Here is a 26,911-nt window from a genome sequence, read left to right on the forward strand (position 1 = left end):
GAGCATCCCAACTTCAATTCTGTTTTCTTTCAAAGGGATAAATTGGTACAGGGGAGCGAAACATAGCCTCTACCTATACATTTTTACATGCAGAGAAAGGTATTAGACGAACACAATATTTTCTTTGACTGTAAAAAATAATTCGAAAAGAAATAAGTAACCAAAAATTAAAGGAAATTCACAAATTATCGCCAAATTAATTACCATTGAAACCATATTTGAAAAAGATATCTATTTATAATAAATCACAGATGCTGTTAAAACCTGACTGACTGTGTGACCGGGCTGTGTAAATAAATGAATCAGATATTTATAAGTTATTATGAAATTTTGAAGTCTACGCTAAAGGTCTTATTCAATAAAATACGTTTGAGAATATATCTTTGTTGTTCAGTAAGCACTTCCCCCTAATCCGCCTTTGGTTTTTCAAATCTATTCTCATTTTACAGTTGGCTGGTCTTCTGAAAGGTCTAAAATTTCTGGGACTATAGTCCCAGAATATTTGCAGTAATTTCTTTTATTATTGTGGGGGGAAGGGGGCTTCGGTCTCATTTACGTATTAACCACATTATGATACTTTGTATTTCCTTTTATTCATATTTCTAATGAAACTTTTAGTATGGCAATTGTCTCAATTTCATAAAAAGAGTGAAGACAGTTGGCAAATGCATTGTGATATATATTTTCCTTCAATTTTATATGTTAAGCGCTTAGAGTATTATGATCTATTATGTTTATTAGATAGGCGCTATATAAAAGCTATGCAATAAATAAATAAATAAATGTACAGAAATTATCAAAGTATTTGCAATTTAATAGTGCCCGGGCGGATCCAGGGGGAAGGGGGTTGGAATCACATTTTTGATGATCAATGAATTTGAATGGGACATATGGTTAGAACCCACCCCCTTTTATCCATGACTGGGCCTGAAAAAAAAATGGTTACATGGATCCGCCCCTGCTTAATCAGTCAAAAATAAGAGGACTGGAGTTCACATGAAACATTGTTTTGCCTTTCAGTCCAGTTCACCTTCATGACCATCCAGTAATTTAAACATATATATATATAGACACTGATTGCTATTCTTTATTTTTATCTTTATTCATTTTGTCTCAATTAAAAACGAATGAGGGTAATATTTTAAATAGTTCTTAATACGATGGCATAGAGGTCATATATATGCCCCCTTTGATTTGAAAATAAAAACCATTTTTAACATAAAATCCGTTAATACTTTGTTCTTCTACAATGTCACCGCTTCTGTTCCTGTCATACAAAATATCCTGTTAATATTGATAGTAGACTTAGATGTCTCCATGTAGCCAGAAATTTTGGTCTTAATATAAGGCTATGGCTTTGACAGTCAAATAGCAAAATAAATCTCAACTTTATAATCATTTTGGTTTTAGGGGGTCGTTGTTATGAGCCCCATGTACCCCAAATGGCGAGTGACATTTGGGAGCATACACCACTCTTTTTATTCAAGCTTATAAGATTATTATTTTTATTTTCATCAGGAGACGTGTGTACGCCGGGCCATTTAAAACGCCACTGTAGAAAAGGAGGATTTTTTTTCAGGATTGATAATTTTTGTTGTTGCTGCTACACATGCTTGCTTGTTCCTGTACCCCTTATTTTCAACTTTAATCCTCCCTTATTCTAGATATATGCTTCTTGATCTTATAATTTGACAATATGGAAATTTTGAAAGAAAGAAATTTTTCGTCTTCACATAAGTATCATGATGCTTTTGACAAGTATCATGGTAATTGAACATTAAGAGCATATTGATTGTTAAAATCATAACATCGGATGGAAAAACTATATATATTTATGTATCTTGGTGCATGTATATGTGAATTCAAAACTATATAAAGTCAATAAGAATGCATCTTGAGCAGTGCAAAAAAAAGACAGAAGGGTGTGACAACATTTTTGTCAATAAGAATGCATCTTGAGCAGTGCAAAAAAAAAACACAGAAGGGTGTGACAACATTTTTGCCTAAAAATATACCCATTTTAATATAACATGCACTGACTTTCAGTACCTATAGCTACATGTATACAAATATTTAAGAAAGAATGACCTGTATGCCAGAGACATAAGTATTTTTAATTAATCTGCACAACCCAATCAACTGACTTTGAACATGGAAATTTCGTTCAAACCTGTCGATTTATCAGTTAAACCCCTGTGATTGATCCTTTCGGGGTCCGGGAATCTTTTTTTTTTTATTTCGGGATGTCGGGGTTTTGAATTTCTTTAAATTCGGGACCTCATCAGTATTTCATGTTTTTAAGCCTGGGATTTCAGGATGATGATCCCTCCAAGAGGGTTTGGATGGGGTTAAATGATTAGAGAATAATGCCCTTAAAAAATGAAGATTAGAGAATAACGGGCAAAAAAAATAAAGATTAGAGAAATGCGTGGTCTAAAAATATAATGAATATTGAATGATTAATAAAAGAAAACGCTAAAAATTAACTGTTAACAGAATTTTCCCTTCTTAAAATTTAAAGAAAATTATTAAAATTAGCATTGTAAAAATATGATTAAAGTGAAAACAAACTTGGTAAACCTTTTTTGGTTTCGTGATAACAGACTATAGGATTCAGTCAATGTGAACTGGTTTCCGATACTTCAACTCGGACTTTTAATTCAGTGGCGGATCCAGAGGGGGGCGTAGAGGGCGAATAAAACGTCTCTTAGTCATTTTGAAATTTAAATTACAGTAACACATTGCGTAGGCTGAGGATGACAATCGTGACACCTTCAAAGCGACACAGGATTTAGCAAGAACATATTGACCTCTATTTCACTATTCCACCAAACAGAAAGTAATGCTCTATAGACTATGACACTCTCATGAAAAAAAAGTTCCACAGCAATAGTATCTAACTACGGAAACATGTTTAACCCCAAACGCCCCAGCCTATTTTAAAATAATATAGCTGAATAATGATCCCCAGTCAGCATATTAAGCTCTATATAGATTTAAAGTCGTAAGTACGAACCATTTGATTTGAGGAGACAGTCTTAGATATTTGAGAGAAAAAAAATTAACTCTGATTTTTGCCTTAAACAAAAATTCTAGACGCAAAACAAAAATCTTGTCCACTTTTTTGCTATTAGAAACGAAAATTCCCAACAGAATTATTTAGCATTAAATGAACATGATGAATAAAAGCGGGCATATTTTTTTGTGGCAGGGGTTTTCATGTCTGACCGGAATGTCTGTTTCGCCGAACTGATATATGGAATACTTTTTTCAAGACCAGACTGCAACCTGCCTGCTGGGTGTGGCCTTTATGTCTTCATTTGTCGGCCGGCATTTATAAATTCGTTGTCATTTCAGACTCATTCTTAGCCTTTGATTGATTTGGAACCCTTTATTTCCCTTAATGTTGTTGGGTGAAACATATCAACCAAACATTTGGATAAAAATTGCTTGTTTGTCTTTCTTAACTCGTGTCGGTCGTATTTCAAATTCAATCGAATAGCCCAGCGTATATCTTAACAACAAGAACTCTGTTAGGTTATTCTAACTTAACTTACAACAAACGTGCGAGAATTTTCCATGCCTATGTTTTACTGACAAATCACACATTAAATGTATCAGTACATAGCTCTTGGATCCAAAGGGAGATACAGCATCTAAAATGTCCAACCCTTACACCTTACCAGCAACTACAAAATATGCATGCCCCACACTAGGAACCGTTTAAAAAGTGCATATTTCACTTATTTAATGTTTTTAGTTCTTAAAAGGGGCCAAAACAAAATTATTTACAAACTACGACCCCTCTTTCAAAAAACCTGAATCCGGCCCTGTTTATAGCTGACTATGCGGTTGGCTTTTATTCATTGTTAAATGCCATAAAGTGACATATAGTTGTTAATTTATGTGTCATTTGCTCTCTTTGAAGAGTTGTCTCATTGGCAATTACACCACATCTTCTTATATGTAGTCAAAATCACTGGAAAGAACTGATGAGAATTTGGACTTGTTACTTCAAGGAACTAGCACTTTAATCATGCAGAACAATACACATCAACACGTCATTGTTGAGAAACAAATGAAAGCCTTGCTGTTGTTTGGAAATCACCGTTCTCATTCATTTAAAAGAATGTTTTTTTACTTTTTTTTTTTTAAAGATTAAAGAAAATTGGGGAAAAAATTAGATAATAATGCGTAAAAAATCACTTTTAAAGAATAGACTTATTTTTTGAAGATTAGAGAAAAAAGGGGTGAAAATTAAATGTTTACAGAATAACAGACCCCCCCCCCATTCAGACCCTCCTCCAACCCCCACCCTCACTAAAAATTCATAAATATGCAGCTAATTTCTGGAGTTTATTTGGGATCTATTTGTAAGGTCTGAGACTACTATAACATGTGTGTCTCAGGTAAGGTTAACTTACGAATGAATACATCATGAACCATAATTTTAGCACTTTACATATTAATTTAAAGTGAAACCTCCCCCCCCCCCCCTCTATTAGTTTTTCAGATAAACGAAGTCGAAGGTGTCAAGACAGGTGCAATTTTATAAATACAATTGAGAATGGAAATGGGGAATGTGTCAACGAGACAACAACCCGACCATAGAAAAAAACAACAGCAGAAGGTCACCAACAGGTCTTCAATGTAGGGCGAGAAATTCCCGCACCTTCAGCTGGCCTCTAAACAAATATATAATAGTTCAGTGATAATGAACGCCATACTAAACTCCAAATGTACACGAAGAAACTAAAATTAAAATAATACAAGACTAACAAAGGCCAGAGGTTCCTGACTTGGGACAGGCGCAAAAATGCGGCGGGGTTAAACATGCATGTTTATGAGATATCAACCCTAGCTCCCCCTATACCTCTAGCCAATGTAGAAAAGTAAACGCATAACAATACCAAGAAATTGTATTTATTCAGTTCAATTTTAAGAGAAGTCCGAGTCTGATGTCAGAAGAGAGGGGGGATAGGAGGGGTCCTGATCCCGAAATCCCGGACTTAAAAAACGAATTCCCGAGGTCCCGAATTTAAATAAAATAAATCCCGATGTCCCGAAATCCGAAAAAAAACCGATTCCCGGATCCCGAAAGGGTCAATCCCGAAATCCCGAGCTTAAAAACACCCGATCCCGGTGTCCCGTTCAATTCAAGAAAAGTAGTCTGAATAAAAAAATATTAATTACAGTTCAAAAATCGTTCGTAATTGTGTCCGGTGATTTAGTATCATACCATCATAACATATATATGAGAAGAACCTAACCCGTGTCATGCCGTTATTCTCAACGATATATTTTTTTATCAGTTTGCAAATTTCCGAGGCCAGTCACTCTTATTTTGAAAAGGCAGTATTAATAACGACAGAACTAATAATATACTCAACATTGAACATGCGTCAGCGGGAACCAGTAACGTAATCGGGATATTTAGTCCGGATTCGGTTTTCCTTTTTTTAGATGTTATGACGCAGACGACAAGGACGCTGGGTGCGATTGTTTATGAGAAATATCAGGAAATATTGACTTGGAGAGACGGACATTTGAATTAAAACAAATGGAATAAGATATGCAAACCAAGCAGAGGCGGATTATTTTCCGAGAAGAAGGTCGCTTTACAGCTTCAAAAATGGGGACGACTTGTCAAACAGTCAACGAAACAAGAGGCAGATTCAGATAACTTATTAAGTTATTTTGGTAAATAATTAATAAATGGGTAGATCACTCAGATCGCTTAAACAAACTGAGACACACTACATATATTAAGTATGTTGAATGCAATGTTGAAACGTTGCTAATCAGCGTTGCCATATATTTATATACAAACAAACAAACATTCATAGCAAGAGTGCCAAGACCGTTGAGTCAACGATGTCAAGTCCGTTCGTCCTTGGCTTATAACCTATAAATTGAAACAATGCTTATACATAGAAATATATACATTAATCAAGAAGATCTAACCAAAAGTATGTTAATGCGTGTGGAATGCGTAATTTTCCCTTTTGGGATCAATTTTTGTCTGTCAGCAGTACCATTCATGCGTCTGTAGTCATTATCGCAAGAATCCGGATTTCGGTCATAGGCTTTAGCGGGTCCGTTTCCGATGAAATCCCGATTCCGATCCGTAGTTCTACAAATTTAAATGTCGGACGAAGAAAAATTTACAAAAATAAACGATGTTTGATAGCTGATACGCTATTTGGGAAGGAATATGACGTTTCTAATGCAATACATGGATGACAAGTTTACTTTAGGCTAATTTCATCAAGTTCTGATGAAGTAATAACTGATTTTGCCGAAAGTTAGAATGATTTGATGTACGCTCTCGTGTAACAAGTATGAAAAGCATGCCACCAGCTTAAAAATCTTTTAGAAGAAAATATATCGTTTATGCCTTGAATTTCTTTACTTTTAAATGAAAATTGCTGTTTCATTGACTTGGTAAAAATGAGATATTACCGATAACGAAATTGACTGAAAGCGAGTATCGTGAACAACACATTTTATTTTTTTCTGAGGATTTCGTAACAGTCGGCGGGAAAAATAATAATAAAAGTAAGAAGCACTACTTTTATTTTTATTCTAAAATCGGGAAAGGTGGAGTCGGCGGATCTCGTTAAACAGATAATAAAAAAAGTCTGGCCTTATGCTTATAATCACAAAATGAATCCTGCATCTGTATACATGTATGTTTACAAAATTGCAATGCCAAAAGCAATACCATTTTGAAGTTTAAACCTTTTTTAGAACTGTCAAATTGATATAAATCTAAAAAAAGATACCATACTAATTTCAAAATTAGCAGATGCAGCATGCAATATGAATGCCAATGTCACACACACATGACATTGGCAACTATCCACCTGATGGTCAAGTAAATTTTGTAAAAATATTTGCAGATTATGCAAATTATTTGTACATGTATGCATGAACATTAAGTATATTTTTTTAATTTTTCAGTGCCAATCACTATTCCAACAACTGAATATAAATGGGTAAGTATTAGATACTGTTTTGTAGCAAACAATTATAAGCTGTAGCTATCAACTTGTCATGTATGATGTACATGTACATTGTAAATTCTCATAATGACATTTCCACTTGGTGATTGAAAAATGTGTCATTTTGCCTGCATCAGAAGAAGGGGTAAACAAACAAGATAAATAATTGGTCAGCCTATACTTGCCATGGCCTTGTATTGGCACGTCAACAATATAAAAAAGAAGATGTGGTATGATTGCCAATGAGACAACTGTCCACAAGAGACCAAAATGACACAGACATAAACAACTATAGGTCAACGTACGGCCTTCAACAATGAGCAAAGCCTATACCCTATAGTCATCTATAAAACGCCCCGATGTTTATGTTCAAAAAGACAAGATCAACAAATAGGTCATAAGGTCAAATAGCTGGAATGAAAATTACCTTAAAATCATGCATCATATCGGCAATTTGGGGAAAACTAGCGATAGTTGTTAAACTAGTCGTTAAACTATATACTGAAAAACTTGTTTAACTTCAAATTTGATTGCAAAGTCAACCAATACTATAGCTTAACAGCACAAAAATTGTCTTGCCAACTCCTTCCATGAGTTGTTAATCTTAAAAAGAATGGTCATGATGATACAGAAAAATTAAAAGAGACATTCAAAACTTACAAGAGGAAGTGAAACTTATGTCTTACAAAACAAAAAAACAACCATAAGTCCACACACCACTATTTAGAAAACTAATTATAAAAGACTGAACAACAGTAAACCACCAAAAACAAGAGGCGACATGTTTAATAGCAGATTCACAATCACGTAAATAAGTATTGTTGACCCTGATTCCGCGCCATAGCCACACATATACATGTATATACTATTTAAAGACTGTAACAGTTAAACATAAACTTCATAATCATCTATTTAAGGGAGGGTAAAAAAAATCTAAACTTTTTTTATATACTAATTTATATAAAACTATTATTATTTTTTCTTTCTTAGGTTTATCAAATATGTTCTTTGGTGTATGATCAGATCCTGTATATACTATAGTATAGATCTAACATGCTTTTAAAAGAAAAGAAAATTATGTTTTAGGTAAATATAAATGATGCATACATTGTATATATATAGGATACATTGAGTTATTCAAAGACAATTTCCAAACATGTCTACAAAATTTATCATTTACTATATATATATTACTTTAAGGATGTTTGCTTGTCATGTTTTGTGATTTTTGTCATTATCAGAATCCTCAGGTTTTATTCATTTATCGTCTTTAAAAAATTCCCCCAATTGACCCCCATTTTTCTTTCTATAAATCTTTTAGATGTAAAACTATATGCCATCTGTCATGTCTGGAAAAGTCTTATAAAATCTTTGTTATTTTTTTAATAGTTTTTATACGACCGCAAAAATTAAAAAAAATTTGGTCGTATATTGGTATGATGTTGATGTCGTCCGAATACTTTTAGTTTTCGCACTCTAACTTTAGTAAAAGTGAATAGAAATCTATGAAATTTTAACACAAGGTTTATGACCACAAAAGGAAGGTTGGGATTGATTTTGGGAGTTTTGGTCCCAACATTTTAGGAATAAGGGGCCAAAATAAGCATGTTCTTGGTTTTCGCACTATAACTTTAGTTTAAGTAAATAAAAATCTATGAAATTTTGACACAAGGTTTATGACCACAAAAGGAAGGTTATGATTGATTTTGGGAGTTGAGGTCTGAACAGTTTAGGAATTAGCGGCCAAAAAGGGGCCCAAGTAATAAATGGATAAATAACATAATGAATGAAAAAGTATTAATTTTCTTATAATAATAATTTAATTAATACTTACAATGTAGAAAGCATACCTTTATTCCTCCATTTGTGAAAGTACTATTTGTGCAATATAGTGCTATCACTGAACATATTTATATAGTAAAAAGTAAAATTAGTTGTTACTTATTTAAAGGCTAGAGCATGATTTTTACAGTGATAAAATTTTGTTAAACTATGGAAAAGAGCTAAAACTGTAACAATGTGGACACACTCAATATTTGTCTTGTTAAAAGGACTAAATCATTCACGTTTAATAGAAAAACAAAGGAAGGACATGGGGTATCTATCCATGACACAAATCAGTACATACACAGTAAGGAAAAACTTAAAAAGAAAAGGAAAACCCTTTTTTTTATCAGCTATCGATAACAATAATGTTATGCTCATACAGTCATAGGTTATAACTTATACATTCAGAAGCCGGAGGACCAGTTAAGAACTGTCACAGTCCGGTAGCACATTAATCGAATAAACTGTCTTTTTATTTGTCCAAACGAACATTTAATTGTAAAACCTTTTTTTGTGATACAGACATAACTGAACACAAAAAATGAAGTTGTGGTATGCTTGCCAATCAGACAGATCCAAACCAGGTTCCAACTGACGTAAAAGTAAGCAGCTATAGGTCAACGTACGACATTTATCAATAAGCAAAATCAACACCTCAAACCAAACTTCAAAGGCCGCGACATGACAACCACGAAAAAATAACGGACCGATTTCTTTACAAAACTATGAACCAAATTATTTATGATATACAGCGATACTTATTTGCAATTAAAAGTTGAGTGGACGAACAAGAAATGAAGAGAAAAAAGAGTCAACCAGTGTTTTGAAATTGAAATAAGTGACCTCGTGAATTTATCTTTGTTCAAGATGTTTGTTTAAAAATATAAAATCAAGGATTCTTTTGATATTTTTAAAAAGCGAGTAATGGTTTAAGTTATTAATTGTCGAATAAGCTTAAGACGTAAATAAAAAACCAAGTTCTGAAAGAAAGACAATCAACTCCTTTTACAAAAGGAAAAACTGAATGTTGAAGAAGAGTTTTTGTATATTTGTTGATTTAGATTAACAGATATTTCAACAAACAGTCGTTGTTCTAACTGATGTATATGCATTGTTCACTATTACTGGCCGACTTGTTTTGTCTACTCATATGAAGCAGATTACATTCTAAGACTTAAAGATCCAAACCAGGTTCCAACTGACGTAAGTTGACAATGGAAGATGGCCATTGTTATATTATTGTCTGTTTCTGTGTGTGTTGCATTTTAACGTTGAGTCGTTTGTGTTTTCTCTTATTTTTGAGATACTGAGATCAGACGTGGCACGGTACTTGTCTATCCCAAATTCATGTATTTGGTTTTCATGTTATATTTGTTATTCTCGTGGTGTTTTGTCTGATGCATGGTCCGTTTCTGTGTGTGTTACGTTTCGGTGTTATGTCGTTGTTCTCCTCTTATATTTAATGCGTTTCCCTCAGTTTTAGTTTGTTACCCCGATTTTGTTTTTTGTCCCTGGATTTATGAGTTTTGAACAGCGGTATACTACTGTTGCCTTTATTTAAAGAAAATCATCTTGACAAATTTTTTAATTTCAGTTTCAAATGTATTGATGACACTCAATAAGCATAGTTCTTGCATTTCTAAAATAAAAGTAAACTTAAAATTTAAGAATATTGTGAGAACCAAAAGTTTTGTTTCATAAATGAATCCTACGTTGATAATAAAAAAAAGTGGATAACTTAATTTAGGATATATGAAAAACTATCCGGGTAAATTGAAACTAAATGGCTTAATTCATAACGATCTTTATGTCACTTTTAACCATAAAGTCATGTCGTCTGACCTGTAAATTCATCGGCTATTTATTGGGCTATACCGCAACCGTGATGACAGATGTGCTTTAAATAACAAGAATTATCTCATAATTTTGCAAATATTACCATAGAAAATTGACTTTAAATATATCAAATATGATAAGCAATTATAGTTCTCCTCTTGATATTAGGAAACTCTGTAATAAAATGTAAGACGCCGGGGTCGGTTTTCGTTGTTTATTTTCCTGTTTCAGAAGGTGAGGTTTCTTCAGTTAGTTCAGCGATTTTAAGGCTGGAAATCAATCTAAACTATCCAAATAAAGACACGTAAACATTGCCTGCATCTAGAACTAAACGGGTTGACGTTCTCCATTATGCATGCTTCATTCGCCAAACGAACCCTCACTTAATCTTAATGTCACAATAGTAGTGCAGCGGCTACAAGCATATTTTAGACGAATTGTGCACATCTTGCTACAAGCATGAAATTTGGCATAGACCTTCCTCAACTATTACTCTTTTAATTCAAATAGAGAGGCATTTGAAAAAAAGTCTCACTTCCAGTAAAATCCAAAATGGCGGACATCATACTTAAATCAGCCAAACTTCGAAGGCTAGTATGTGAAAAGATGTAGTTATCATGCTACTATCATAATATCTGGTACAAACTTTTGCTATGTACTTTTCTGGATATATTATTTAGATAAGTCTTCAGAAACCCTTCTTCCTGTAAAATTCAATATGGCGGACTTTGTACTAAAATAAGCTTATTTTTATTGAGGTCAATTGAAATGTGTTTTAACGTACTTCATTATATTGTGCAGGAACCTTACTTTGGTGCTTCTTTATGGGACATATGTCTTTAAAACCCCTACTTCCGGTAATATAGCGGACATAGAAATATCATTTTTTATTTTAATATTCAACTTTTTTCAAAATTGTAAAAAAAAAATGTTTGTTGTGCTGGCCACCAAACTTTTGCTTTTAAGTTATCCTCAAAACCACTAATTCTCTATTACGTTGTAAATGTTTAAATAGAGTTTATTTTAAAGGTTCCAATGGATCCTCTTTGTCCCTTCGCAATTCATTAGCGCTTGGATTGGGTAGCATAAGATCCAATTCCAATCTTGTCCCAATAAACACCCGCCTTAGACAGTTTATTGTGCGTTTTATATGATGGAAAAGACAAGACCAATTTGAAGGAATAGATTCAATTAGCCTTCCCTTTTTGCACAGATTGTTATTTTATTCCTTCGTTAACCCAATCTTATAATTTTGTGCGATCTTACAGTAAAACCACGGTGATTTAGGCTAATCAATCATAATTTTTAATGTTAAAGTCACATCTTAAAATGCTATCAATGTCTCCCACGCAGTCTTTTTCCTTTTCAAGCAAACAGAAAACCGTATCATAACCGGTAAAGACATGGATCACAGTATGTATGTGTGTGATCACTCATTGCCTAGTAGATTTGAAAGGTCATGGATAGATAATTATCCACAGCTTTTTACTCTCCCCAAAACAAGCCATAGTTCGTCTACGCTTATATCACGGAATAGCGAAATAGTTATGACTGTTCAAATCATGACTCGTTTAAGTTCGTGTTTCACTGCATCAGACGCATGCACCATGATTCTAGTGTCAGCCTCTTCATGTGAACATGTTACTAAACTTGAAACATCATTATGGTGTATAAGATATAACATCCTAGGCATTTGTTGCTACAACTACCATACACAGCCAAGACTTTATCCACTCTTGCTGCAGTTTCAAGGTGTTTCTTAAGGTAATGACATAATACCAAATCAGCATATTCGTTAGGAAACACCTTGAAACTGTAACAACAGTGAATGTAGTCTCTGGTGTGCACATAGACAATAGTTTGAAGGCTGCCTCGAGAAGCAAGAGCTAGGGGAAAAGAATACACAGACGAATCCAGGGTAAAAAAAAATCCTCAAAATTGGCAAAGTCATCTGAGAGTTGACGACAATAAGAAAGAACTTTTTAGTTTTCACAGCAGCTTGCTCAATAAAAATTGAGAAAAAGGTAGTTGTAGCAACAAATGCTCAAAATGTTCTGTTTCATCCACCACATGATGATTTTAAGCACCATGGTCACAGGAAGAGGCTGATACTAGAATCATGATGCATGTGTCTGATGCAGTGAACTACAGACTTAAATGAATCATGATGCATGTGTCTGATGCAGTGAACTACAGACTTAAATGAATCATGATTCGAACAGTCGATAATGATATTTCTGTCAGTGTTGTTTCGCTATTCAATGTGACATAGTGGAAAACGAACTTTGGCTTGCGTTTGGGAGTGGAAATATATATATTTATTAAAGGTATTTAGTCACATGACGTTGTAACGGTCAAGTGATTGTTTACTATAAACACGTGTGTGTGTTTATATCAAGCACTTGGTGTGTGTTTACGTTCAACTTGATTGGATGGCATATACCCGTATTGCCGGTTTTACGGGTATATGCCCTCATGATTTTCGTGAAAAGCATGATTGAGTATTACTTAAGGGGTTAGTTTAAGAAAATTAAGTTATTCGAAGTTTGCCTATAGTTCAACGTAGCAGCATTCGTTATTATGTTTACCCCCCCCCCCCCCACCCCACCCACCCCTTTATGAGATGGTTATCGTAAATGGGAGTATATGCATATATTACATTATATTAATATGAATTCTTCCTCTTTTGTAGATAGTTTTTGATTGTGTTACTGTATATTACTGTGCTATTGTATGATTGGATTGGTAGTGTGCCTGAATTTAAAGTGAAGGACTTTAGTTTGAGAATCATATTGAATGTAAAGTTAATATTAAAGGCTGCTACAGCTGTAGGCACACTTATCCTATTTATGTGTTGTTTTATTTATTAAATAATTTATATTCGTTTGAGTTGGCGAATTAGAATATAAATATATATATCTATGACCTTTCAAATGCACTAGGCATTGAGCGATTACACGTTTGCTGGAAAAGGGAAAAAAGACTGCGTTGAAGTCATGGATGGCGCTTGAAGATGAGCATTTACTATAGAATGATGATTGATCAGCCAACATCACCAGATATGCATTTGATACTGTCGTTGATAGAACGATACGTGGTTTTACTATAAGATCGAACAAACTTATCAGATGGGGTTAACGAAGCAAGAAAACATATTATCATGGAAGAGGAAGACTGATTGAGGCTTTTCCCACGACTCGGTCTAGTCTTTTCAGCATGTAAATCGTGCAATATACCATGGCGGGTGTGAATGAGTAACAAGCTTGAAATTGGTGCCTATGCAAACTGGTTCAGACGCTTATAAATGGCGAAGGGACAAATATGATCCATGGGAACCCTTTTGGACAACTCTTTGTGAGGCCTCAATATCTTGTCAGGATCTTGTACATTATGGGTGTAAGAAAGGATGCCATGATGGGGGAAATCAAGTCTCCTGGGCACAGCTTTATGTGCTTGTGGGGTGAATGTGAATAAACGTGTATTGGCGGTCATATTAGTAATTCTAACGATGTTTTAGTACTTTTGATGTGTTTATTTTGTTTAATCAATCTATCTAAAACTCTACATCGAGCATACAGATTGAGGACTCTTCACTGAAATATATGCCATATCGTTTTTTTCAGTAGTGTTTACTTTGTAGCTTGAAGCAGGATGTGCACAATTTTTCACGAATCGCCGTACTATATATATATATCATGTAAGGTGATACAACGGTAGATAAAAACTGTCGAGGAAAGGTAACACCCGGTCACCGAAAGCTTGATTTTTGTCGAGCTTAGGTGTTCGAATGGTCTAGCGTGCTGGACCAGTCGAGCTTAGTTGTTCTAATGGTCTAGCGTGCTGGACATAGTAGTTCAAGGCGATTAAGTGCCACGATATATCAGAATCCCGTTTCAGACGAATTATATATATATATTAAGGATGTCAACTCGGTGAAAATAAAAACCATTATTTACGCACCACTTTTAGCATTATATATTGTGTGTGTGTGTGTGTGTGTGTGTGTGGTCGTTTAAAGCCCTGTAACAAGTCAGGAAAATGGCCATTGTTACATTATAGTTCGTTTCTGTGTGTGTTACATTTCGGTGTTGTGTTTCTGTTGTGTCGTAGTTCTCTTATACTTGATACGTTTTCCTCAGTTTTAGTTTGTAACCCGAACTTGTTTTTTGCCTGTATTTAGAAGATTTGTTCATGAAGTTATATAGCGCGAGTATTAGTACTTTTTTAAATGATATCTTTAAAGTTATACATTTAGATGAAGTACAGTACATTATGATCAGTAAATCGGCTCAAAATGTAATTCTTAATGCAAAAAAACAGAGATAATATTGCATTTTAATCAATAAGCCATCCCGAAAATGTCCATCTCATATGTCCGTGCAAAACACCTTGTGGAACAAATGAATTTCCAGAACGAATAAATACTACGTCGTCTTTCGACAGAGTCTTGATTACAAAACCTGTAGCGGAATCATCATCTGCAATTGTCTCTGTATCAGCATGTAAGTTTCCATGAACATGTCCGTTAACAATAAGTTCAGTCAAGATTTCGCCTTCAGTTGCAACTGAACCTCCTCCACGGGCATATATTGTCCAAGAAAACGCATAAATGCCAGCTTGAGGTGCACGAAATGTTCCCGTAAAACTGTCGTATGCGTTCCCAACGTTTGTCTCTATTTTATTGAACACAATCTCCCTATGTTTATCTATTGTTGGACCATCGTCTAAATCTGTCACGAAAGCAGAAAATGCTACAGGCTGGTGAGAAGGGGTTTCTGGCAAGAGAAGTCTTTTCGAAACGACACCTGAACAAAGTCAAAAGTTTTTAATAATTAACATAACTTATATATTTGGCTTTGAATACTCCTATGTATTTAGCATTACTTTATACACGTAGAAGCCAATATTTCTTTGACATTCAAAAAATTTCTCCTTTTTCTTCATTTATTCAGAATAAACTTTTCTGGTTATTATGTTCTCAAATGTTTTACTCTTTGTTTTTCTTAACATGAGGTCAAAAGCTTCAATTATAAATTTTGTTCCAGAGACAATTTAGAGTTCAAGCTGATCTTATTTTCCTAATTATTATTTTTTGGTCGGTATCGATCGCTGCTTGTGTATACTATCACTGCTCAAAAGCAGTTTCTGTCTATACTAGTCAAGCGTTAACAAATCGATGTATGTTGTGTGAATTAAATTATTCCAATGTCGTATACTGTAATTGTGTTAAAGCTTATATTGCATCCACGCCAATAAAATTTGAGTCAATTTGAAAACAATTCTGCTGACCATTACCAAATGTTAATCGCTTGTGTTTGGAAATAATTTGTTTATTTATATGTTCTCTTATTTTCTCAAACGAAAGCAGACGCTCTTGCATATCCCTTGGCTTATTTCGTTTTCGCCTCTTTTAATTATACATGTAGCTATTCCTGTTTTAAAAAAACAGTTCTTTGATGTCACAATGTTGAAAATATAGATTTCTTATCGTCATATTTAGATTTAAAACACACTCATTTTCAATTTTGTATTTCAGCATTTGAACTTCCTTCATTAAAAATGCGACTTTTGTGTCAGTGTCAGTTTCCGAAGAGCCAGAAGAAACCAAAAATATGATCACAATTAATAAGTTACAAACAAACATTCTGAAAAGTTACGTAGTACAAAAATTCTTATCGATAATGTGACATATATATATGATATGTAGTACTTAGTATAATGGGTCAGATTGTAATCTCATATAAGGAAATATTTTGGGAAGAGCTGAGAATACTTTGTATGACTATCTAAAGCATGCAAACATGTTACTATCATGTATTACATGGTTATTAAACGAAAAGGCAAAACTGGACCAGTGAAAACAAAAAGTTCTATTTCATAGATTTTTAAATGTATAGAACTGAACCAAGGTTATAAAGTCTACATTTTGGCAGGCTTTGTTTTCCAATGTAGGAATCATCGTTTTCTTGTGTGTGATTATTATTGATATAAAAAGGGAAGCATGGTCTTCAAAAATACATATAAAAACAAATTATTATTATTTTCGAGGTGTTAATCCAGAAATCTATGACTAATCTTGCAAAATCCAAAGTTTTTTTTTTTGTAAGAAAATATTATCTATTATATTCTTTGTCTATAGCTATATAGGGTTATCTAGTTCAAAAACTTTAGCATAATAAAAACCTATATTAATGCCAAAATACACTTTTTTAGACTTAAATATATAATGAATAAGATTTTTAAAAAATCACATAAGTTCAAATTCTTAGAAGAAAGAAAGAATCAAATTAGTGGTTCACTGTAAGCATTGTAGAAAGAGCCTCAAGTTTTTTGGAAATTATTTTAGGTGTGTGACAAATAAGATGGCGAGAAGCCAACGTTGTTTATTGAAGGAAATTGAATATATAAAAAAGAAGATGTGGTATTATTGCCAATGAGACAACTATCCACAAAAGACCAAAATGACACAGACATTAACAACTATAGGTCACCGCACGGCCTTCAACAATGAGCAAAGCCCATACCGCATAGTCAGCTATAAAAGGCCCCGATAAAGACAATGTAAAACAATTCAAACCAGAAGTTTATCGGACGGTGTTCGGCCTATCTGTATGTTTTTCTCATTTTGTCAGAAATAAAACTGAGTCTTATATAATTTTATATATACTCACAATAATTCTGAAGGTGTGTAATATCAAATTTTATAAGCTGTTTCTGTCACGTTGTTACTACAGTCCCCACACAATGGGGTTAGATGCAGAAAAAAAAACATATTACAGGGCATCAAGTGCAACAAAACTTAAAAGAAATGATCCGCATACAGTGCTATTAAAGATCATAATAAATTGAACATTCTAACCGACATCGAAGATAAGCACAGACGACCTTAAAAAAGAAGGCAGGACAAAAAATCAAATATTTATAGATTATCGGTGATCATCTAAACGAGATTGATTTTCTCGCTTGAGCCGGGACGGCGAAAGCGAGAAAGGCAATCGAGTTGAGATGAACAATGATAATCTATTTATCGCTATTTTACCTATGACGACGTTGTCAATTTCATGTCAATTTCGTTAGCAACGCCACGGGCATGCTTAGTGTCTAGCGATAATTATCCATCTCAAGCGAGTAGAATGATATGAAAATTATCACAAAAAAAGATGAAAGGAAAAATGCACAAAATAGCGATAATAATTCTTATTCGCCAGAGACTTGATGATACACGATAGAGACTGATTATTCGTGTACCACTGTACAGGTCTGTATCATATTAATTCAAGAGTGTACACTCTGGAATATCTTGCATGCTTTACAGTTACTGATTATAATTGAAATCATTTTGAAAGTATTAGAGTGGAAAATGTTACACAGCTACTTTTGCATAGGTACTATTTCTGTACTAAAAAATGCAGTACTGGAAATTTACTTCTAATATTTAGTAGTATTTCTTTACTTTAAAACTATTGTAATGTTTAGGTACTTGTATTTTACAGTACTTGATTTGTACTAAATATTTTGGTACAGAAATAATACAATATTCCATGTTTGAAAATCATAACTTTGAGAGATTTGAAATAGAAAAACTTTCAAAATGCTGAAAATGTAACGGTAGTAACCAAAAATCTGTAGTTCCTAAATTTCAAGTACAAATAAAGCACTGTAAAATACAGGTACCTATATATTACAATAATTTTAGAGTAACAAAATAGTACTGAATATTAAAAGTAGATTTCCAGTACTACAAATTTTTAGTACAGAAATAGTACCTATGCAAAAGTAGCTGTGTATACAGTAAGTATCACATAACATGAATTATAACATCTTCAATGATCCATGTATTAAAGGTAATGTCCAGATTAACTTTGGCATGCCAAACATAAATATATATACTTTAAAATCATTCCGTTTACCAAATATAGTTGATGTAATCCTTCAAGCATCTGAGAAATAGACCTCACCAATATAAAGGAACCATAAACATGAGGTCATTGTCAAATGAACGATGCCAGTTTTTTTCAGATATGTACTTAGTGTGTTTTGTTGTGGGGATGTATAGCTAGATACCCTGACACGTACACTTTGTGTTTTGTTAGATGTAATTCTGTTTTGTGTCGATCTAATGAGTTGAGTCCTCTTCATCTGTTTTTTTATAGTTTGTTACTATGTTGTACTGTTACGCCGCTGTCTCATGTTAGGGAAGTATTGGCGTGCCTTCAAACTAGTTTAACCCCGCCACATTCTATTTGTGCTTGTCCCAACTCAGGAGCCTGCCGTTGCGGTCGTCGCTTTTTTCTGTATAAAATATTTGTTTTACTTCATCATTTTGTACATAAATCAGGCCGTTAGCATTTTCGTTTGTATTGTTTCACATTTGTCTTTTCGGGGTCATTTATAGCTAACTTATTATGCAGTATCAGTTTTACTTATTATTTAGGCCGCACGATAACATATAGTTGTTAGTTTTTGTATCATTTTGGTAAGTATACCCCTATCTGACGGACATGCAGACCTTGCAAGGATCCCTTGTGTCAAATATAGTTATCCTATCACTCACTATAAGTGAGAAAATTGCATGAAAATAATCAGTTTCTGAACAATGAAAATATCATAACACAATGCGTTTGTATAAAATTATACAAGGTATAAAGCATCCAGGTCCTCCGTCCCCTGAAAGTTAAGAATGTGTACATAAATGTTTGCCGTTGCTCCTATCGCCGCAAAATTATAATCACTATGTCTCTCACATTCTTCTACTTTCGTAGCATGTAGACAATAACAAATTTTGACAAATATTCATTTCTTGAACGGGCATTAAAAAGACCGATGGGTTATCAGTAGTCAGTTCTCCGGTACTGACATGATTTTTAACATACTTTTCCTGAAATCTATTTCCGTTGGTAAGTGTCGAAGAAGAAAAACTGAGATCACATTTAACAAAGTTAACTTCAGATAATTTAACCTAGTTTTAGATCTCTTTTGTCATAGGTAATAAGTTCTTCATGAATTTAGGTCTTATACGTCCTTGTCTTGTGTTTGAGAGTTCTGAATGAGATGAATCCAGAAAATCGCTTCGGAAGCACGAAATTATAATAACATGTTATTTTTATTAACGGCAGTTATTCGTTGTTGTTGTTTTTATATTTATGTAATAATTAAATGGTTAATCATTCGTTTTTAATCCAGTAAAAGTTAGTTACATATAAAAGCTATGGCCGTCTACTTAGAGCCTCTTATTTGTTTATCTCTAAGATAACCTATATATACAGAAATGCGTTGTCCTATTAGTAAAATTGTTGTCACGAAACATACTATATTGTGCACTCTGATTTTAGGATATGGAAATGAGGCTGTTAAAACTATTTGCGGCCATCGTAATATTGACTGAAACCTGCGATTCTTTGGTTCAGAAAGATGATGTGATCCAAGTCTTGTTAAACGAGATTCAAAAGCTGGGAAGTAAAGTTGAAAGACTTGAAACAGAATGTGTGCTGAAATCAGATTTATCAGGTGACAAAATCTTTCTAAAATGCATGCTGCAACCTTTTGTTAAGTTTTCTTTTCCGTGTAATGATTGAGTGGTTGATAGAAAACAGACTTGAGATTTTTTTCTGGATTTTTTTTTCTCCAAATACCCACCCAGCCAGTCTACAATCTTGCTGTCAATGAGGCATATTTGGCTACTGTAAACCTGCTGCAAGCTGTAAGCATTGATATTTCTGGGGGATCAAATGGCATCCTGCACTACTGACTAGAATGGTTTATTTGATATTTGAAAAACAGTGTCTGATCAAGGTTAGCTTCGCAAATGCAGTATTATGGTATTGTTGAATGATGGCCTACTTGTTTTTGTTATCTGGCATTTTACGTTGTAATACAATTTTTTGTATGAAATGTAAGGCAATCATAAGAAAATATTGGTGTAAGCGGTATATTTATACAAAATCAAATGTGTTTATTGTATTCGTGAGCATTTCTAGACTGAACACTCTAGTACTCCATTTGTCTGTTTTCATTCAGGTATGGAACTAATATTTTATTTCTATAATATTTTCCAGAAGATAAACGAAAACGGCTTCTACTACCAGATAATCCTTCTACATCTAATATAGCATTCTCTGCATATCTTACACATTTGGACACTGGTCCAGGGATTGGAAAACTTCGAGAAATTGTCTTTGACCAGATTGAAACAAATCTCGGCAACGGATATGACACTTATTCTGGAACTTTTCGTGCACCAAAAGACGGAGTTTATGCTTTTACATGGACAATATTCGTCGCTGGTGGTGGGTCAACTGCAAATGGTGAAGTGTGGACAGAACTGATAATCAATGGACAAGTACATGGATCATTGCATGCTGACACGGAAACTTTAAACGACGACGATTCAGCAACTGGGTTCGTAATCAAGGTGCTCAATAAAGATGACATTGTTTTTATTCGCACCTCAAACTGGGGAGTACCCCAAGGACACCTTCATTCTAACTATATGAGATGGACATTCTCTGGTTGGCTTATTGAATGATCTGTTGTTATTTGAGTATTAAATTATATTAAAACTTTTTAAATGCATTTCTCATTTGTATCCTAAAAATCGTCAGTTTTATGAAATTATGATAAAGTCATTGAATATATTGATTGTTTGCGATGGTCTTCTGCGATCAATCTTATAGAGATGGAATGATACCAATAGATTTTTAAACTCATGAAAAACATTCGAAGACAAACAGCTAGACAACGCCAAGATAAGACATGAAAACGACAAAGTCAACAAAACACAACATAGAATAACTAAAAACTGAGAAACACGAACCCAACATAAAGACCAAGGGTGATCTCGTGATCCAGAAGGATAGGGAGATCCTGCTCTACATGTTTTTCCCGTTTGAATGGTTTTATACTAGTAATTTTGGGGCCCTTTATAGCTTGTTGTTCGGTGTGAGCCAAGGCTCCGTGTTGAAGGCCGTACTTTAACCTATAATGGTTTACTTTTTTAAATTGTTATTTGGATGGAGAGTTGTCTCATTGGCACTCACACCACATCTGCCTTTATCTATTCACATCACTCTACCAGAAAAAATCTTGACCAGGATAATACGATATGATAACAGATTGGATAGAAAATAGTATCCGTCCTTTTAAAATTAAATATATATATATTTCAAGTTTCCGCGCTTGATTCAAAATGTACTTCGGTCAACGCCTTTACAAAAAGACAGGTCCAATTCTTATTTTTTTTATGTTGATGTGCATAAATATAAAGCTTTACTACAACTGTCACATAAACTTAACTTGATCCAAGAAAATGAGGTCAAGGTCATATAAACTAAACTGGAAATACATGTACACATTACTAGCATTGCATAAGCCAAATGTTTTAAACATAGCTGTTGACCTATTGCACTGTGCCACATAGTATCTAAAAAACAAGCTCAACCAGGAAAACTTATAAAATTGATCGACAAATCAATGTACCATGAAATGAGGTCTTAGCAGATGAAAATTTCAATACAGACATAGTGTATACACCATACAATAATTCCATTTATCAAGTGACTTATTGCTTATAGTATTAGTAAAACAGACCAAAAAACAACAACTTACCATTGAGCAATGGACCATAAAAGACCTTAGAGAACGAAAAAGAAATTTTTCCATTTGTAAAAGGGTATAACCCAGTCCCTAGTAGAGTAAAAATTCTCTAAAAAAAATGTTTTTAAAAATGAGCATTGTGTATAAGTTTCATAACATTTGGTTGAATCAAACTCAAGTTTGAGAACGGAAATGAAAAATTCAGCAAATATGACTCCTCCAAAATTTATACTTGATTTGTGTTTTGTGGTAATAAACATTGTGTATAAGTTTCATAACATTTGGAGCAAATTAAAGTTAAAGAACGGAAACGAAAAATTTAGCAATTTTTCCATTTGTAAATGGGCATAACTCTTGAAAGGTAAAAGCAATACCACCAAGATTCAAACTCGATCTGTGTTTTGTGTATAAGTTTCATAACATTTGGTTGAGCCAAACTAGTTAAAGAAAGAGAACAGAAACATGGAAACCAATGTTGGGACGAACAGAAGGTTAAGGGTAAAACTTACTACTGTGCTACGGTGGGGGGCATAAAAACAGACTAAAACGCATTTTTTTTTATTTTAACCAACAACAAAAAAGTTTACACCCCTCTCTGCAATAAGTTGGCATACAGTGAGAAGGTAACTAATAACACTAACTTTAATCTACAAGTCAGGATACAGTCTTCAACCAAAGATAAGGGCCTCAGTGATTGGGGGTCTTAGTTGTCTACAAGTATATCACTATCGGGTCAAAACTGAGGATTTGAGTTTGAATACCACACTGGACAGGTGCACATGTCTCCAAACTCTAAAAAGTAACTAGGTCAGTAGGATTGTCAGTTTTCCTACCAAAGATCAGTGGTTCTCTCAGAGCACTCCAGCTACTTCCACTAATCAAATCTGAATGCCGCAAAAAAGCACAAGGGGGATGAATGTGGTGTAAAACACCAATTAATCAATCAACTAAAAATATGTCCTTGTGATGATTTTGAAGTTTAGAAAATTTTGAATAAAATAAATGTGTGCAGACCTGTCATATATTAAACAGATATATCATGTTAAGGAGAGGTATTTGCGAAAAATACCAGTCGAGAGAATGTTAAATTTCGCGAGCCGTAAGGTGAGGGAAATTCATTCTCAAGACTTATAATTTTCGCAAATACCCCTCTAGAACATGCTATATCTGTTTAATTACACCGAAAGTTAATGTTGAAAAACACATTGATGATCGTGACGTTACAAGCGTCCAGTCGGATAGAGAATTTTTTGGCAAATACCACGGCAGAGAGGGTAAAAAAGACATATCCTTTTTGAAAATACTCCGGCGGCGTTAAAAAATGAACGATATTCATTTGATAACAGTAAATTGGTGAAAAATACACTGGCTATCAACCAATCAAAACCCAGGATTCTTACATAAGGTGTAATTAACCACAAAACTCAATGACAAAATAACATTCAGTTGTAAGAAACAATAACCCTGTTTTTTGCTTAGATTTCTGACATATGACACATCATGTTATACCAGGATTACTCATCTAAACCTGTACAATTTCACTGATGAAAACTTTCATTTGAAAACAGACCATAAATACTGACTGTTTGTAATTCTACTATCAATTATTGTAAACCAACTTATTATTGCAAGCGATTTCAGGACTTTTGTGATTAGAAAAATAACATGAATACAAATCGTTTGGAATATGTAAAACTTAAATCTTTCCTCACTAAACTACATCAAGTAAATCAGAATATTGTGAAATTTAATAGCTGTGAAGTGGTCTTAAAAAGGTTAAATGTGAAATAAAGTATCCCCAAAAATAGGTTGGTTTACAGTATACTACAAATATGCGATAGCAGTACTCAAACAGACACAAAATGTATGATTATACATGCATCATGAAAACATGTTACTTTCATTAAAAAGAAAAGTTATAATAGAAAACGATAACTTTATTGCAGCTTTATCTAAATACAATTTTAAGTGGCATGTTAGGCCAACAAGGTGGTTGTTTAATGTCAACATTCCTATCATAGGTCATCTGGAGGGCTGTTTCCATTCCATGTATCATGGCAGCTCCTTTGCCATACAGCTGTGTCATCTCAGAGGTTCTACGTATACCAGGTCTCTCCTTTGGGGCTTCACTTGTAGGTATTTTCTTGCTGGCTACAATAAAAATTTAACAAGGGTTATTAACCGAGTTATTTGTATCAAATGTTGCTGAATATGAAGTTTTATTCTAATGTTTTTATTTTGCATTTTATACTTGTAGGTAAACTATTAGTTCTTTTGTGAAGGAACAACTACAGGGTGAGATGATTTAACATTATTGCAAATAATGAAGTATTTTTTAATGCAACCTGAAACAATAAGTGGTGAATGCATTGATCTTATCATTTCCTTTAGTGCTAAATCAAAATGTTCAGGGACTAATAGATCTATTCTTACATTTGAATGCACATATATATTTCAGTTATTTTTATATGTATATAGTTTTTAATCTGATGACTGTTTAAATTTTATGCTTAAAATCCATTGACAAATATTTTACACATATTCAGGACAAGAACAAATTAACCATCCTTAAATATGAATCCAATTGGTTGTTTTGCACAGAAGACTAAAATGAAGGAAAGGAAATTTATAATGACCCTTGGAGTTATCAATTTAAGATACAGTTACAATGTATATTTTTTTATATATATATTTTATACCCTTTTTGGGTAATTCTTTATATCATTTGAATTTTCTATTTAACAAATACTTTGTCCCTTTTTTTGAAATACTTACCTTTTCCAATATCAACTAAGGATTCACCTTTACCACCACCTATTTTGCTTTCATCTGAAAATAGAAATAAATGCATATTATATAAATCTAATATGATCTTTCCTTACTTATAGGCCTAAATTACGTCAGTGTCTTTTCTTTGTTAGCATTTACCCACTTATTCTTTATCATTATCTTCCAATGTATTACCACAGACTGTTTTGTATATTATTTTTCTATTTTATTAGTATAACAGGGTATTATTTGAACTTGGAATTATTTTTTATTATGGAATTTGAATAATTTCTTGTGTTTGAAATTTTTAATAAATTCAAAGTTTATTTGGTATTATGATGTTTTGAGCAGTTCATAACGCTTCCCATACAATGTATTTAATATAGATAGTGTTGTGCGCCGCACAGTACATTTAAGTACAATATAAACATGGAATTTATTAAAAATTTCAAGCACAAGAAATTATGCAAATTCCATAATTAAAAATAATTCCAAGTTTAAATAATAGCCTGTTGTATGTATATAAGCCATACAAGTGAGAGATTAACTGATTTAGCTAGCTATAAAACCAGGTTTAATCTACCATTTTCTAATCAGCTCTCATTAAACTAAAAAATGCCATGTACTGCAAATTAGAGATATCAAAACTCCTTCTACAGGTTCATTTTTACCTCGTTCTTTTCTATGTTTTTCTGACTGTGCAAAGAAATCCACCATTTCATCAGTTATTTCCATCTCATATACTTCACTGCCAGTATCAGACAAGTGGGTATCGTCACATGTTGTACTTTCTTCTGAAAAGGACACATTTTGCTTCCTCCTTTCTTTGGGAATTGGTGCTTCTGTGTTTGACTTGGGTATTTTAAACATTGGCTGTTTAGAAGTTTTCAAGTTCTTACTTTTTCGTTTTGGAATAAAACTATTAGGTTGAGAATGTCTTTGATGAATATGATGTTGATTTTGCAGTAGTTTTTGTGTGACTATTCTATGAGTTTGACACCATGACATAGCATGGGCATAATGTTTCCAATAACCTTGAAACAAAGGATGTAAATACCAGTCTTGTGAACTAAGGTTAGGTAACTCTGTATTGTTTGGAGTATTTTGTGTCATATCTGACGTATCAGTTTCCGTTTCTGATTTTTCATTCAGTTTGAGTGTTTCCTCTTCTGTTGACATCTGTTGAAGCAGATTATCTGAAGTGAGACTGGTTAAAGAGCTTTCACTAGAGTCTGAAGTTGATAAAATATCAGCCAATGAATCTGTAGCTTCCTCAGCAGGAAGATCTAACTCACTGCTGGTTTTAGAACTACATGTATCTGCATCCATAATATGAAATAGAATCTGAAAGGTAGAATAAATTAAAGTGAAATCTATATTCAAATAATTCATTACTACATTTTATTGATTGATTGGTGCATTGTACTTCCTTAAGCCCAGTGAGATAATATCAGTTATCAGCCACTATGTTACGTCAGTTACTTTGTTCCAGCTGAACTTTTCAACTTGTTATTTCATTCCAATGGAACTTTCCAACTAGTTGTTTAATTCTGTTAAAGTTCTGGAAAAAAAGTAGCTACATGTAGTTGAAAAGTCCCGGAACAATGTAGCTAGTAGAATAGTTCTGGCTGAACAACTAGTTAGCAAAATTTTAGTTGTATTTCATAGCTCACATAAAACGGAGTAAGTTGCATTATCATGCAAATTTAGTATTCATAGAACCCTCAAGAGAGGGAAGATTATCCCCTCCTCATGTGGGTACTTTTAAAAATATCAATTTCAGATTGTATAACAATTAACTAGAACTTATTCCGTTGTTTTAATTGCATCAATTCTCCGAATGGAAGTTTGTGACTGGTTGATAAGTTCCGTTGGAACTTTTG

At 33.5% G+C, this 26,911-nt stretch overlaps 1 protein-coding gene across 1 annotated transcript; it reads right to left on the reverse strand.

Annotated features, from left to right (window-relative positions):
• Window positions 1-24,181: 24,181 nt before the first annotated feature.
• LOC143085229 (gem-associated protein 8-like) lies at window positions 24,182-26,392 on the reverse strand. The gene is made up of 3 exons (XM_076261463.1): window positions 25,700-26,392; window positions 25,035-25,088; window positions 24,182-24,410 (listed from the first exon to the last, which is right to left on the reverse strand). The coding sequence occupies exons 1-3, from the start codon at window positions 26,355-26,357 to the stop codon at window positions 24,208-24,210; spliced, it is 915 nt and encodes a 304-aa protein (XP_076117578.1). The 5' UTR covers window positions 26,358-26,392; the 3' UTR covers window positions 24,182-24,207.
• Between the last annotated feature and the right edge of the window lie 519 nt (window positions 26,393-26,911).

Source organism: Mytilus galloprovincialis, chromosome 8 (genome assembly GCF_965363235.1).
Source record: "Mytilus galloprovincialis chromosome 8, xbMytGall1.hap1.1, whole genome shotgun sequence".
NCBI classification, from domain to species: Eukaryota; Metazoa; Mollusca; class Bivalvia; order Mytilida; family Mytilidae; genus Mytilus; species Mytilus galloprovincialis.

Bases quoted from the DNA above. Each gene is read 5' to 3' on its own strand.
- LOC143085229 (XM_076261463.1), bottom strand. From the start codon at position 26,357: ATGGATGCAGATACATGTAGTTCTAAAACCAGCAGTGAGTTAGATCTT. The intron at 25,089-25,699 runs GTAAAAATGAAC...TTCTATTTTCAG, and splicing joins AAAACATAGAAAAGAACGAG to ATGAAAGCAAAATAGGTGGT. The intron at 24,411-25,034 runs GTAAGTATTTCA...TTTTTATTGTAG, and splicing joins CTTAGTTGATATTGGAAAAG to CCAGCAAGAAAATACCTACA.